Source organism: Neoarius graeffei, chromosome 16, assembly GCF_027579695.1.
Source record: "Neoarius graeffei isolate fNeoGra1 chromosome 16, fNeoGra1.pri, whole genome shotgun sequence".
Taxonomy (NCBI): Eukaryota; Metazoa; Chordata; class Actinopteri; order Siluriformes; family Ariidae; genus Neoarius; species Neoarius graeffei.
In genome coordinates, this window is record NC_083584.1 from 25871391 (window position 1) to 25887404 (window position 16014).

A 16014-nucleotide genomic window follows, 5' to 3' on the forward strand; every position below is an offset into this window, starting at 1 on the left:
TCATTTTATTTGGCCTGCAAACTTTGAATTGAAATGGACCTTAATACTCTACTAATATCTAGAATTCTAGTGTCAGGTGTTGGCATTTAGAGTGAGAAAATGATCGACTCCAATGATAAAAATCCAAAGATGATGAAAAAATAGAAGTTGGTAGAACTAGGAGAGTAAGGATAAGCATGCTGTTAGCAGAGATAATCCTGTGTGAGTTATTCTTTATTATGATATATACAGGACACTTTTTCGATGGAATAAAAACATGTATTCTATTCCCTTCTAGCACTTGGTTTCATTTGGTTTGATAGCATGCAATATTGTTAGCATATCGCTTATCCTACATGTATTACGCCACTCTACCCAGTGGAGAATGAGCGTTGAATATGATTTACGATATTGCATGGTTGTCAAGACAACATGACGTCACATGTCAGAAACGTAAAACTTATGCGCTAGCAAGCAACTGTGGCAATTTGTAAATAAACATGGCCGCCAGGTTTGCTTCGTTAAAGACTGAAGATTTTGAGAGAATTGCGAAAAAGAAAGATGTGTTGAACACCCGAAAGGAATGTGTATATATAATAATAATAATATTGGCTGGCTTTTTTCATGGTATATCAGATATATTCCATTCAGCTACTCATCTTCAACTCATTCAATATCATGCTAGCTGAGTGAAATTTATCTGATATACCATGAAAAAAAGCCAGCCAATATTATTTAAATATATAATCTCTTGCTTAACATTATAGATTTTAGATATTTGGAAATATATACTATATAACTAAACTATCCTGAAGTAATGCATACAGTTAAAAAAATTAATTCACCCCTTTTTTCTGTAAAAAATTTCTCATTCTATATTCATAGCCCAAGTTACTGGAGTTAATCAACAGAATAGTTATTATAGCAAAAATTCCATCCATCCATCATTACTTATCCTGTGCAGGGTCACGCGCAAGCTGGAGCCTATCCCAGCTGACTATGTGCGAGTGGTGGGGTACACCCTGGGCAAGTTGCCAGATCATCGCAGGATTGACACATAGAGACAAGCAACCATTCACACTCACATTCACACCTACGGTCAATTTAGAGCCACCAATTAACCCAACCTGCATGTCTTTAGACTGTGGGGAAAACCCATGCAGACACGGGGAGAACATGTAAACTCCACACAGAAAGGCCCCCGTCAGCCACTGGGTTCGAACCCAGAACCTTCTTGCTGTGAGGAGACAGTGCTAACCACTACACCACCATTTACAGCAAAAATGAATTGCCTTATTTCATGGCTCTTCAAGAGTCAACATAAATACTTATGTGGCCCTGGGGGAATTTCAGCTTGACATCCCTGATCTAGCGGATCATAGAAAGTGCCGTTAAGCTGAATAGATAAGCTATAATGTCAGTGTAATGGTGTAATTCGATGTTAAACATAATGTTTTTCTCTTGATTCATCTACCTTTAGCTGACCAGCTTGTTGCAGCAGATAACAAAGTAAAAATATAATGATCTTTGCATTTTTACCATGTAAATTCTATAATGTTCACCTTTCATTCCAGGATAACGCTGACTTCTTTTACATTGATGTATGGTCATCTCGGTACACATGGGGAGGTCAGTCACCCCCTGAAGCAGGCACGTTTGCTGTGATCACTAAAGGCCAGACGATCCTCCTGGATGTCAGCACACCAGTACTGAAGATGCTTCTCATCCAAGGTACTGTGAGGAAGAACCAGTACCGTGGACAAATAATTGTAGATTAAACATATCAGATCAGGCCATCGGGATCTAAATGGGTTCCTCTGGTCAACACACAGAGCCTATCCTGGAAACACATCCTGGATGAGACAGCAGTCCATTGCAGGGCACAACACACACACACACACACACACACACACACACACACACACACACACACACACACACACACACACACACACACATTTGCACACTTATTTACACCTAGGGACAGTTTAGAATAACCAGGTCAACTATTGGCATGTTTTTAGGATATAGGAGGAAATCAGCAAACCCAGAGGGAATTCACAAAGACACTGTGAAAAAATGTGAAATTCTGCATAGATAGTAACTCAAACACAGGAATTATGGTATGACAATGCTACCTGCCGTGCCAACATACCACCATGTTAAGCTATAGCTTTCCCAAATTCACTTTGTAAATGTGTCTTCTTATGCTCAGGTGGAAAGTTGATATTCGATGAAGCAGATATCGAGCTGCAGGCAGAGAACATTCTCATCACAGATGGTGGAGCTCTTCAGATTGGAACAGAGGACAATCCATTCCAGCACAAGGCCATCATCACACTGCATGGCTATCTTCGTGCTCCAGAACTCCCTGTCTATGGGGCTAAAACCCTGGGGGTCAGAGAGGGCGTGCTGGACTTGCACGGTACACCAGTCAACTATATAATCCATCCATCCATTATCTGTAGCCACTTATCCTGTTCTACAGGGTCGCAGGCAAGCTGGAGCCTATCCCAGCTGACTATGGGCGAGAGGCGGGGTACACCCTGGACAAGTCACCAGGTTATCGCAGGGCTAACACATAGACACAGACAACCATTCACACTCACATTCACACCTACGGTCAATTTAGAGTCACCAATTAACCTAACCTGCATGTCTTTGGACTGTGGGTGAAACCGGAGCACCCGGAGGAAACCCACGCAGACACGGCTAATGAACATATATTTTTTTAAATGGTCATAGTTCAGACTCCAGTTCTCATTTTTCCAAATAAGAACCAGTTCAGCTCAGATCCTCAGTTGTGGACAATTGCATGTATGGACTGTATGTAAAGTTTTTTGCTGAAGGCAGCTCATTGTACCAGAGACGAGATACAAGGCTGAGTTTTGTCATAGATTTTTCATTTCTTTTACACTTTCTAGTCTGATTAGTGAACTGAGGATATAGCTTGAGTGATGAAAGTTTATTGGACAGAGAAATATGCATTTATTTTCCTCACACACTGTCCCATTATATATCTCATCTCATCTCATTATCTCTAGCCGCTTTATCCTGTTCTACAGGGTCGCAGGCAAGCTGGAGCCTATCCCAGCTGACTACGGGCGGAAGGCGGGGTACACCCTGGACAAGTCGCCAGGTCATCACAGGGCTGACACATAGACAGACAACCATTCACACTCACATTCACACCTACGGTCAATTTAGAGTCACCAGTTAACCTAACCTGCATGTCTTTGGACTGTGGGGGAAACCAGAGCACCCGGAGGAAACCCACGAGGACACGGGGAGAACATGCAAACTCCGCACAAAAGGCCCTCACCAGCCACGGGGCTCGAACCCAGACCTTCTTGCTGTGACACGACAGCACTAACCACTACACCACCGTGCCGCCCCCCCCATTTTATATATGAGTGATTCCACGCTTATGGGTACTGAAATGGGGACATGAACTTATTTTTAAAAATTCACCTAAAACCATTTCTTTTTTTTACCATCAGGTCACAAAACATGTAATCTTTAATGAATGATATGTTAAAAGATAACTTTAATTTTCTGAGATGTAATAAAACATATTTATATGCCAAAGTCAGAACGTAACAGAAGTGTTGTGGACATATATATTCTCAATTTTAACAATGTAGAATTACTTTTTGAAACATAGGAAGGTGATGTTTTAGCCAATATAATTAACTAGACAGGGACACTCTAACGAGTGCAAACCCCGCCTTTTCCCTATTAAAATACATTGGGCGAAAATTTCGAAGTTCTGCCATGACCTTGACCTTTGACCTCCAAAATTTAATGGTTTCCTTCCTGGGTGATTGGCAACACGTACAAAATTTGGTCCAAATCGATCCATTGGTTCTTGAGATATCTTGCAGACACACAGACAGACAGATACACACACACACACAGACTGACGCAGGTGAAAATAATAACCCCTCCGACTACTGTCGGCGGGGTTAATAAACATGTGCAGTAGAATAAACATACACATTCTTTCAATAAGATTAACATGGTATATAGCTAGATTGTAATTAATTTGTAACAGACGCGAGATGGACAATCGTAACAGAAGTAATGTAACAGACATCATTTTGGAACTCATAGGCTTGACTTTGGCATATAAATATGTTTTTATTACATCTCAGAAAATTAAAGTTATCTTTTAACATATCATTCATTAAAGATTACATGTTTTGTGACCTGATGGTAAAAAAAGAAATGGTTTTAGGTGAATAAGTTCATGTCCCCATTTCAGTACCCATAAGCGTGGAATCACTCATATATATATATATATATATATATATATATATATATATATATATATATATATATATATATGAAGTAGCATTACTACTAAACAAAACAACTGAATTGTCTTATTTATAGCCATTTAATCACTAATGATTAAGCATTAAAAGGTGTCACCAGTTAAACATGTTAGTTTTTGATCTGAACCTTTGTAACTATGTCATTTTATATAACTGGAGCTTTACAAATGTTATTTAAATACCCCTGGTCTATAGAATCAATTTCAAATCTGTTTCTTCAGGTATCCCAATCCCTATCACTTGGACTCGCCTTGCCCAAACTGCTAACAGTGGTTCCAGTACTCTCTCTTTGATGGATGCAGTTACCTGGAAAGTTGGAGATGAAATTGTCATTGCCTCAACAGGTGGCAGGTATAGGATCATCATTACAGGCATTTTCATCAACAGTATACTATAAATCTAATATCCCACAGTGGAAATATGGACACCTCATTGGTAATACCAAATAAATGCAAAGTTTTTGCCTTCATTGACATCAGAGCATCAGGCAACGTCTTGCTGATGCTCTCCCTACATAAAAATATATACAATAAATGTAATATTAGAATATTTCAATCTTCAGCTGACTACATACACTCACCAGCCTCTTTATTAGGAACACCCATCCACCTGCTGTTTTATGTAACTATTTAATCTGCCAATCCCTTGACAGCAGGACAATGCATAAAATCATGCAGATACAAATCAAGAGCTTCAGTTAATGTTCACTTCAAACATCAGAATGGGAAAAATTGTGATCTCAAACTGTGTCTTTCACTGTGGCATGGGAGTTGGTTTGAGCCAGATGGATTGGTTTGAGTATTTCAGAAACTGCTGATCTCCTGGGGTTTTCACACACAACAGTCTCTCAAGTTTGCACAGAATGGTGTGAAAAACAAAAAACATTGAGTGAGCAACAGTTCTGTGGGTGGAAACAAACATCTTGTTGATAAGAGAGGTCAGAGGAAAATGGCCAGATTAAGTTGAGCTGCCAGGAAGGATATAGTAATTCATAGCAACTCTTTACAACCATGGTGAGCAGAAAAGCATCTCAGCATGCAAAAGCAGAAGATCACATTGGGTTCCACTCCTGCCAGTCAAGAACAGGAATCTTAGAATCAAGAACAAGTTCCTATTAAAGTGGCCGGTGAGTGTAAATAGTGTTCCAACATATACTAAATGTGGATTGTGGGTAACTTTGCAGGCACAGCCAGCAGCAGAATGAAGTGAGGAAAATTGCATCTGTGTCATCTGATGGTCGAACCTTAACGCTGACCAGTCCTCTTAATTACACCCACCTTGGGCTTGTTGTCACATTACCTGATGGCACAGTGTTTGAGGCAAGGGCTGAGATTGGCGTGCTCACCAGGAACATTGTTGTCCGTGGGTCCAATAACAACGAATGGAATGATAAAATCCAGGCATGTCCCGATGGGTTTAATACAGGTGGGAATTTCATTCTATATTTATTACTCTTCATGTTCTCACAAAGAGACTGTTGATCAATGCAAAATTTCGTGGTTTATATCAGGTCATATGTTACAAAGTTAGCATGAAATCAGTGATTTTTGTGGTTCATACTAACTGTACCATTCAATGTCAGAATAAAAAGGTACCAAACTGTACATTTCTTTTTCTAACTTTTATACCTGAAGTGTGTATCTATTACACAGAAGATGTATTTGGAGTAAATGTGTCCTTAATTTCCAATTAGGTACCTTAGAAATAATTACAGTCTATATAGACATATATACAACCCCAATTCCAAAAAAGTTGGGACACTGTGTAAAACATAAATAAAAACAGAATGTGAGTATTTACAAATCATGGGAACCCTATATTTCATTGTAAATAGTACAAAGATGACATATCAAATGTTGAAACTCAGAAAACTGAGAACACGTTTCAGAAAAACTTGGACAGGGACAACAAAAGACTGAAAAAGTTGTGTAATGCTAAAAAAAATTAGATTAATTGGTAACAGGTCAGTAACATATAAAAAAGAGCATCCCAGAGGGGTGGAGTCTCTCAGAAGTAAAGATGGGAGGGGTTCACTGCTCTGTGAAAGACTGCGTGGGCAAACAGTGCAACAATTTAAGAATAACGTTCCTCAGTGTAAAATTGCAAAGAATTTGGGGATCACATCATTTACGGTACATAATATCATTAAAAGATTCAGAGAATCTGGAGAAATCTCTGTATGCAAGAGATAAGGCTGAAAACTGACATTGGATGCCTGTGATCTTCTGTAGTGGAAATCACTGTATGGGCTCAGGAACACTTCAGAAAACCATTGTCTGTGAAAACAGTTCATTACTGCATTCACAAATGCAAGTTAAAATCATATATAAAAAAATATCCAGAAATACCGCCACCTTCTCTGGGCCCGAGCTCTTTTATGATGGACTGAGGCAAAGTGGAAAATTGTCCTGAGGTCTCAATCAAAATCAAATCAAAAGTAGAAATTCTTTTTAGAAATCATGAACACCACATCCTCCAGGCTAAAGAGGAGATGGACCATCCGACTTGTTATCAGTGCACAGTTCAAAAGCCAGCATCTGTGATGGTATGGAGGTGCATTAGTGCACATGACATGGGTAGCTTGTACATCTGGGAAGAAATCAGTAATGCTGAATGATATATACACGTTTCAGAGCAATATGCTGCCATCCAGACAAAATCTTTTTCAGGAAAGGCCTTCCTTCTTTCAGCAAGACAATGCCAAACTGCTTTCTGCACATATTAAAACTGCATGGCTTCATAGTAAAAGAGTCCGGGTGCTAAACTGGCCTGCCAGCAGTCCAGACCTGTTTCCCATTTTAAACATTTGGTGCATTATGAAGCTCAAAATATGAAAAAGTAGAACCTGAATTGTGGAGCAACTGAAATTGTATATCAGGCAAGAATGAGACAACATTTCTCTTTCAAAACTACAGCAGTTGGTCTGCTCAGTTCCCAAACATTTACAGCATTGTTAAAAGGAGAGGTGATGCAACACAGTGGTAAATGCCCCGTCCCAACTTTTTTGAAACATGTTGATGACATCAAATTCAAAAGAAGAAGAAACCTTTATTCGTCACATGCACACTTCAAGCACAGTGAAATTCATCCTCTGCATTTAACCCATCTGAACCAGTGAACACACTCAGAGCAGTGGGCAGCCACACCAGAGCACCCAGGGGTCAGGTACCTTGCTCAAGGGCACCTCAGCCCAAGGCCGCCCCACGTCAACCTAACTGCATGTCTTTGGATTGTGGGGGAAACCGGAGCACCCAGAGGAAACCCACACAGACATAGGGAGAACATGCAGACTCCACACAGAAAGGCCCTCGCCGGCCACTGGATTCGAACCCAGAACCTTCTTGCTGTGAGGCGACCGTGCTAACCACTACACCACCCATGAGCGTATATTTTTAAAAAAACAATACAATTTCTCAATTTCAACATTTGATATGTTGTCTTTGTACTATTATCAATGAAATATAGGGTTTCCATGATTTGAAAATCTTCACATTCTGTTTTTATTTGTGTTTTACACAGTGTCCCAACTTTTTTGGAATTGGGGTTGTATATAATTACAGTTTGGTCTCTTTATTGAGAGAGGGCCTTTATATGCAAATTTGCTTTCTTATTTATGCATAATATTGGTTTGTATGTGAAGTGTAATGCAAATATTTTATTTCAGGAGAGTTTACCACCCAGACTTGTTTCCAAGGGAAATTCGGGGAAGAAGCCGGAAGTAATGAGTTCGGTGGCTGCATTATGTTCCATGCACCTCAGCCTAATGAAAACCTGGCTATAGGAAGAATTGAATATGTTGAGGTATCACGCTGCATTATTAATATCTTATAAATAAATCTAACAGACATCTTGGACTATTGAAATTATACCATCTGTAGGCCTTGCGTTTTTTGTTTTTTTCATTGTATCTGTGTTTGTGTCCTTTGTGGCAGATATTCAATGCTGGCCAGGCTTATCGTCTGGGTCGCTACCCCATCCACTGGCACATGGTGGGAGACATTAACTTCAAGTCTTACGTTCGTGGCTGTGCCATCCACCAGACCTACAACCGTGCAGTCACCATCCATAACACGCACAGGTTGCTGGTGGAGCATAATGTCATCTACAACATAATGGGAGGAGCCTTCTTCATTGAGGATGGCATTGAGACTGGCAATGTCCTGCAGTACAACCTGGCCGTGTTTGTTCGTCAGAGCACCAGCCTACTAAATGATGATGTGACACCAGCTGGCTACTGGGTCACCAATCCTAATAATACCATCAGACACAATACAGCTGCTGGAGGAACACACTTTGGCTTCTGGTACCGAATGCATGACCATCCAGATGGCCCATCCTTTGACAGGAGCATCTGCCAGAAGTTGGTGCCTCTGGGTGAGTTTTATAACAATACAGTCCACTCACAAGGCTGGTTTGGCCTGTGGATCTTCCAGGAGTTCTTCCCCAAGAAGGAAGGAAAGTGCAGCTCTACTATACCTGAGCCAGCCGTGTTTCGCAAACTCACCTCCTGGAACAACGAGAAGGGAGCAGAGTGGGTGAATGTAGGAGCAGTGCAATTCCATGACTTTCTCATGGTGAACAATGAGTTGGCAGGAGTGGAAACTAAGCGCATCCTCCAGGAACACGTGAGTGGATGGGGGCTAGACTCTGGTGCTGGACTGGTCAACAGCACCTTAGTGGGTCACGTCGACGAGCTTGGCCTGGGTACAGATTACTGTACCAGCCATGGGGTTGTTCTGCCCCTGGACGATGGTATGAGTGTCCTCAACACCAAATTTATTAACTTTGACCGGACAAGTTGTGCTGCAGTTGGGGTAACCACTATCCAAGGAACAAGTGACGAGTTCTCTGGGGGCTGGACTGTCAGATTCAGTGGAATCCAATATTATCAGTCACCCAACAAGGCTACCTTTAGATGGGAACATGAAGTTGTTCTGGTGGATGTTGATGGATCACTGACAGGTATTAATTCTAGGATATCTCTAGACAGTACAGAACAGTTTATGAATTATAGCATGATACAACATTCTTTTTCTCTGTTGAGCATTCTGACAAAGTTATGACACTCTCAGAAAATAAAGTCAATTATTGCACCTTTAGGGGTACACCAGCTTGTCACTGGGGCAGTACCATCTATGGTACTTATTTTTACCCTTTACTGCTTGGGAACATATATGTACCTTTTTGGCCATTAAAAGGTACACATAATTACATTAAGGTCTAATAATGAGCTCTAGGTGGTACATTAGTGTAGATTGTACCTTGGGGAACAGAAATGGACTCCTACTGTACCCCTGTTTCTGACAGTGTAGGGTTCCTCAAGGGGTCTTTGGATAGATTTTCCTTTCCTGAAGGAGACCTCTCTGAAACAGACATATTCTGTTGTATGTGTTTTCATAAGGTTCCCCCAGAGGTGCAACCCAAAGAACCCTTTATAGACCTATATTTAAGATATTTTTCATAGAGTGTGTTTTAAAAGGTACTTAGACAGAAAAAAGAAACACAGTTCAAAGTGGCAAAACTTTGTAAAGCTGGATGCTACTGGTGTTTACTCTGCATCTACTGTAAGTCTACAAGCAACTTTGGTAAAGCTGCTATACAGTATATCCTGTCAAGAAAATGACAAAAATCATTTGCCTTGTAAAACTACCATACCCATGAGGCGAAGTGGCCAAGTGGTTAGAGCGCTTGACCACTAAGCTAACGGTCCCCGGTTCGAGCCTCGCCTTGGACGGTGATCTGGGGCTCGCCTCCTGTCCACCCAGCAGTGAATGGGGACCTGGTGGAAACACTGGGGAAGTTAAGGCGGTGAGGAAAGGAACTGGCCACCCTACCTCACTATGCCGATGGCCCAGGACAAGTGTGCTCTCTAACAGGCACTCCCCAATGTACGAAAACGTATATGGGACTCTTTAACTAACCATACCCATCCTCTATGAGTTAATGTTATTTTGTATTATCAATAAGCTTTGAAAATGCCATAGTGAACATTTGTTGAAATGAAATAGTCAGCTAGCTGACAAGGATTTCTGTGTTCTGATCTATTTTAAAGACCTGCCAAGGAATGATTTGCTTTTCAGCCTTCTTCTTGAAAAACATTTTTAGTGACTATCCAAAGCAATTGAATGGCATGTAAAAAAAAAATCCTTGATACTTATGCTAATTAGCATTTTTTTTTTCCTGAGCTTTCATTATTCCCCATCCATTTCATGTCAACAGGTAATCCTGACTACAAGATCGTGCCAAAGAGTAACCTGCTGGATCCAGTTCACTGTTCTGACAATGCTTCATGGAGCATAGGCTTCCCTGGAACAGTGTGTGATAACACAATAAGCTTCCACCGACTGGGGGTTCATTCCTCGTTACCCTCCTCACTTTGGTTTAAGGATCTCATACTCACCAATACATATGGTATGGAAAATAATTAGCTTGCATTCACCTACGAATTGTGTTGCATGGTGGCAAGACAGTATGTTTTTGTGAGTTTAGCTTCTCATTATCATATACAGTACAAATGACTGCATTTCAAAATAATAGAAAGTTTCAGTCAACTTATACAAGTAACCGTTATTTCATGAACCCTGTTTCTTGTGTATTTTTAGAGAAAATGCAACCTGATTTATATAACACTCTCATATTATTCTAGGGTCAAGCGTCGTTCCTTTTGTTGATAAATTGGTTACCCATCACAGTGGTTGGATGGCTCTGCTTCCTTCTGACCAAACCTACAACTGGTACTTTCACAATACTTTGCAAATTAGCAACATCTCGTACAGCGCAGTGTTCTATGGCTTCAAGGTAAAGTCATGATTATGGTCACACAATGTGCTAAATAATGAATTCAATTATATTTGTATAGCACTTTTAACAATGGACGTTTTCACAAAGCAGCTTTACAGAAATCCAGATATAAATTTGACATTTGAAATTAACTCATAAAACATTCCATTACAATGTAATATTCTATACAGTATATCGATTCATTTAATTGTCCTGTGTTTATTCTTCTTTCTCTCCAAATAGTCTCAGGATTATGTGATTGTAAATCACAATCTGACTCAGAGTCCTGACCAGGTGTCTGTGGTGGACAATAGAAACGGTTCAGCCAATCCCCTGAATGCTACAATGAATATAAATGGAGACTGGTATATGGACAAGTCATCCAACAACCTCTACTACATTGGTAAATTTGCTGTTGTATACATCCTCATGAGATGCATATTATTTGTGATCTATGACCTGGAAAGAATTAAAAACTCTGCTTTCCTGGATTCTGCTCTGATCTCAATCATGTTGTATTATGTTATTCCTTCAGTGTCAAGCAAAACAACTACTGCTAATAGAAAGCGGAGGAATAGCGTGGACAGATCGACCACAGACATTTCAGTGACATTCAAAGCCTATAACTGCTTCTTCCCCAACTGTGTACCACCACCACCAGTCACTGCCACGCCACTGCCCAGCCACCGACCTGCCGACTTCATGTATGTTACAGTAATTCAGTGTGCACTGTAAACTTCTTACACATATCAGGAGAACTTGATACAAAGCTCCAATCCAATCTAAATTCTCAGAGATCTCCTTTCCAATTACAGTTCCACTGTCAGTCTTGATACTACTCTAAGCTGAACGTTTGGTCTGCACCCCTATCCCCACCTTGTAACGTTGGCCTCTTCCTTTTTTATTCCTATACCTATGAACTATATTCTATTTATATCTGTTCCTGAGCAATCCATCCATCTATCCATCTATTATCCGTAACCGCTTATCCTGTGCAGGGTCACAGGCAAGCTGGAGCCTATCCCAGCTGACTATGGGCGAGAGGCGGGGTACACCCTGGACAAGTCGCCAGATCATTGCAGGGCTGACACATAGAGACAAACAACCGTTCACACTCACATTCACACCTACGGTCAATTTAGAACCACCAATTAACCTAACCTGCATGTCTTTGGACTGTGGGGGAAACCGGAGCACCCGGAGGAAACCCACGCAGACACAGGGAGACCATGTAAACTCCACACAGAAAGACTCCCGTCGGCCACTGGGCTCGAACCCAGAATGTTCTTGCTGTGAGGCAACAGTGCTAACCACTGCACCACCGTGCTGCCCAACTTTAACCAGTTTTGTCAGATTTGATTATGCTATGTCATAGATTGTGCTAGAATGGCCCTTTCTTGAAAAGAACATTTGTGAATATCAGAAAGACTATGTTCTATGTGTCTTATGCTTTGCAGAACTTGGTCCAATCAGTCATTTTGGCAGTCATCTGCAGAGAACAACTTCATTGTACCACAAGAAGGTGCCAATGTTGTAATTCCCTCAGGTATTGTGCTCACTTCCTTAACTGTTGCAAAAACTGTATTGTATTTCAATTACAAAATTACTTTCCAAGTATTGTCAACACATTTTTTAAAGCTTATAGTTGTTAGGATAACATACTGTGCAAGTACTATGTATATCAAACACCAACAATACAAAAGTTGATCCTTGAATGCTCTATTCTGCATATACAGGCAGGTGGGTGGTTTTAGACACCCCTATTCCATCTTTAAATAACCTCACAGTGATGGGAGTCCTGGAAATTCCAGACAACATGGCCATTGCATCCAACCGCACCACTCGCAGTCTTCCAAAGAATAGCAGCATTGTCCTCAATGCTACTTACATCTCCATCCAGGTCAGTGTTCCCATAAATCATCCGACCCACCAGGTTGCAATTATAATTCCATTTATCCAACACCACCACCACTTTTAAACCAAAACCTGTTCAAATACTAGCTCAAAGAGTCCTCTGTTGAAAACATATACACCTGAGAAATAAAGGTACCAAACTGTACTTTTCCTTGTCACTGGTATGGCACCATCAAGGGTACAAGTTTTGTGTCTTCACAATATATCTTTTACCTGGAAACATGAATACATTCTACAATTATTAGCTCATCCAGCCAATAGGCAATGAGCATATGCCTCATTTGTTGTCCGGCGTCCGTCCGGCGTTGTCCACATTTCACAAAAATCGCTTCTTCTCTCTCAATTCTTCACCAATTTTTATTCTTTTTGGCAGGAAGGTAGGTCTGCCTGGGGTGCATATAGCTTCTATCCAAATTTGCATAATTACAATTAATAATGAAGATATGGAGTAATTAAGCCCTAACAAGCAGTTTCCACACAAATCGCTTCTTCACCCTCAATTCTTCACCGATTTTGATTCTTTCTGGCATGAAGGTGGGGTATCTAAGGTGCATATAACTTCTACCCAGATTTGCTTATTTAAAATTATTAATGAAGTTATGGACTAATTAAGCCTTAATGAGCAGTTCAACAAAAATCACTTCTTCTTGGTCAATTCCTCGCCATTTTGGATTCTTTCTGGTAAATAGGTCGGTATTCCTAGGGTGTATATCACTTCAATGTCTAGTTTGTATATAGTGTATATAGCTTGCAACATTTATTGTGCAAGGTGACCCACTTTAGATCGTTCCTTCTGGACTAGACAGAGCCGGAGTGAGCTACGCCGTCATTGACAGTCTCGTTATTATTCTGCCAGACCACTACCTTTAAATCTTTATTCAAAATGGTAATTAAATTATATCACATGCACCTTCCCAGGTGAAAGATGCATAGTAAAATCCATAAAAGATGCACCCTTGATAGAAACCCCCCCCCCCCCTCCCCTTCTCCTAGCCACAAAGGAAAGTATTGTTTGGTACTTTTATTTCTGGGAATGTAGGACAAATAACTTAAAGGCTCAAGGGGGTCACTATATTGCATCTGGGTAATGTTTGAAAAACAATATCATTTGTGTTCTTCAGCAGAATATTACACTAGGTGTTATTCTGTCACTTGTTCATTTGGCACTAGAACTTTCTTGTCTAGAAGTTCAGCACTTCTTGTGTGCTTGTTGGATGTCATCCTGGATCAGAGTGTCTGCTAAATGCCTGTAATATAATGTAATGTAATGTTCTCATATAGGGAGGGCGTTTGATTGCTGGATGGCCTGATCAGCCCTTCAGTGGACAACTGCAAATCATTCTGAGGGGAAACCATCACACACCTGAATGGCCTCTGCCTAATGGACAAAACCAAGGATCTAAAGTGCTGGGTAAGGGAGTAATCAAACATGCTCATATATAATGTACATACGGTATATGTAGCATGTGTACTGTGTTCCTGTATAGCAATGAGAGTGTAAGGAACAAGACTCAGTGATGTTGTGAGAAACTTTGTAGGAGGTTTATAAGAAACCAGATCCACAATCTAATTTCTACAGGCAAAAGAAGAGCCAGGGTAAAAAGAAATAGACCATAGTATTTCCAAAACAAAAACAAATCGGCAGATCCAAAGAGTAACCAGTTGGCCTGGCAGAGGTCAGGAACAGTAATATAAAGTATATCCAAGAAAAAGGGCAATATCCTAAATGGGAGAACAGGGAAAGAGACAAGGGTCATACAGTAAATCAGAATACACACAAAGGTCCAGAACATATAAAGGCTTCACATTGTGTTACTGTAAACATACAGTATGCTTCATATACAGTATGACCCAGAAATGTGTGTGTGTGGGAGAGAGACCAATGAGTAGAAGTCTCTAGAATTCAGAGGAAAGTGTTATCTGGTGTAATGGTGATGAACTGTCCTGGGCGGGTGTGACAGTGGCTTATAAACTGACATTTACACAGAAAAATAAGGAGGTGATAAGGGACAGGTGAGTGTAATTACTAAACAGGATAGTTTGATTCGCTGAGATAAGAGGGGGTGTGTTTTTTAGTGATTTTCTGGTAGCTCTCAAACTTTGATTATTCCAATAATTATTTCACAATTATTCACAGATGGCGAAGCGAATATTGGTGAATAATAACCAAGACTTGTGTCACTTATCTATGCCGACTCACATAAAATACTTTGTTTTAAATTGATAAAATAAATTACAATTCCAGGCGGCACGGTGGTGTAGTGGTTAGCACTGTCGCCTCACAGCAAGAAGGTCCGGGTTCGAGCCCCGTGGCCGGCGAGGGCCTTTCTGTGTGGAGTTTGCATGTTCTCCCCGTGTCCGCGTGGGTTTCCTCCGGGTGCTCCGGTTTCCCCCACAGTCCAAAGACATGCAGGTTAGGTTAACTGGTGACTCTAAATTGAGCGTAGGTGTGAATGTGAGTGTGAATGGTTGTCTGTGTCTATGTGTCAGCCCTGTGATGACCTGGCGACTTGTCCAGGGTGTACCCCGCCTTTCGCCCGTAGTCAGCTGGGATTGGCTCCAGCTTGCCTGCGACCCTGTAGAACAGGATAAAGCGGCTAGAGATAATGAGCTGAGATGAAATTACAATTCCACCTTACCTTTGAATAGTTTTAAACCAAACTTTGTAGCACTTTTAGTGCTTTTAGAAACAGCATTTTATTTCATAATTTCTAATTCTTCCTTACTTACGGTGACAAAGCGATTAGCTGCCATTTTGCCAAGTCACTCGAGGTGATTATCGAGAAATAGTCCGAATCTCTCAACCAATCAGCGCACGCGATTTTCTATAATAAAAAGTCAAAGTTTTTCCCGCACCATTCATGGCACATTTAGCGGCGCCAATCTCCATAGCCCTCGGCCTCTCGCCTATATTACATAGCTAGGGTTACAGTGGGGAGTTAGTCCTCTGGTAACCACGAGAGTTTGACTCCCCACTCACATCCGTATTGCAGCGTGCCTTGCC

At 40.8% G+C, this 16014-nt stretch overlaps 1 protein-coding gene across 1 annotated transcript in view; it reads left to right on the top strand.

The window, feature by feature from the left end:
* Positions 1-16014, top strand: part of pkhd1l1.1 (PKHD1 like 1, tandem duplicate 1) — a 103775-nt gene that overhangs the window by 46549 nt on the left and 41212 nt on the right. The window contains exons 44-56 of the mRNA XM_060942686.1: positions 1554-1710; positions 2195-2404; positions 4538-4667; positions 5500-5741; positions 7981-8117; positions 8249-9278; positions 10536-10727; positions 10963-11114; positions 11340-11499; positions 11632-11800; positions 12554-12642; positions 12833-12996; positions 14292-14421. Of these exons, the coding sequence (XP_060798669.1) occupies positions 1554-1710; positions 2195-2404; positions 4538-4667; positions 5500-5741; positions 7981-8117; positions 8249-9278; positions 10536-10727; positions 10963-11114; positions 11340-11499; positions 11632-11800; positions 12554-12642; positions 12833-12996; positions 14292-14421 (2962 nt within the window). The remainder of the gene's footprint in view (positions 1-1553; positions 1711-2194; positions 2405-4537; positions 4668-5499; positions 5742-7980; positions 8118-8248; positions 9279-10535; positions 10728-10962; positions 11115-11339; positions 11500-11631; positions 11801-12553; positions 12643-12832; positions 12997-14291; positions 14422-16014) is intronic.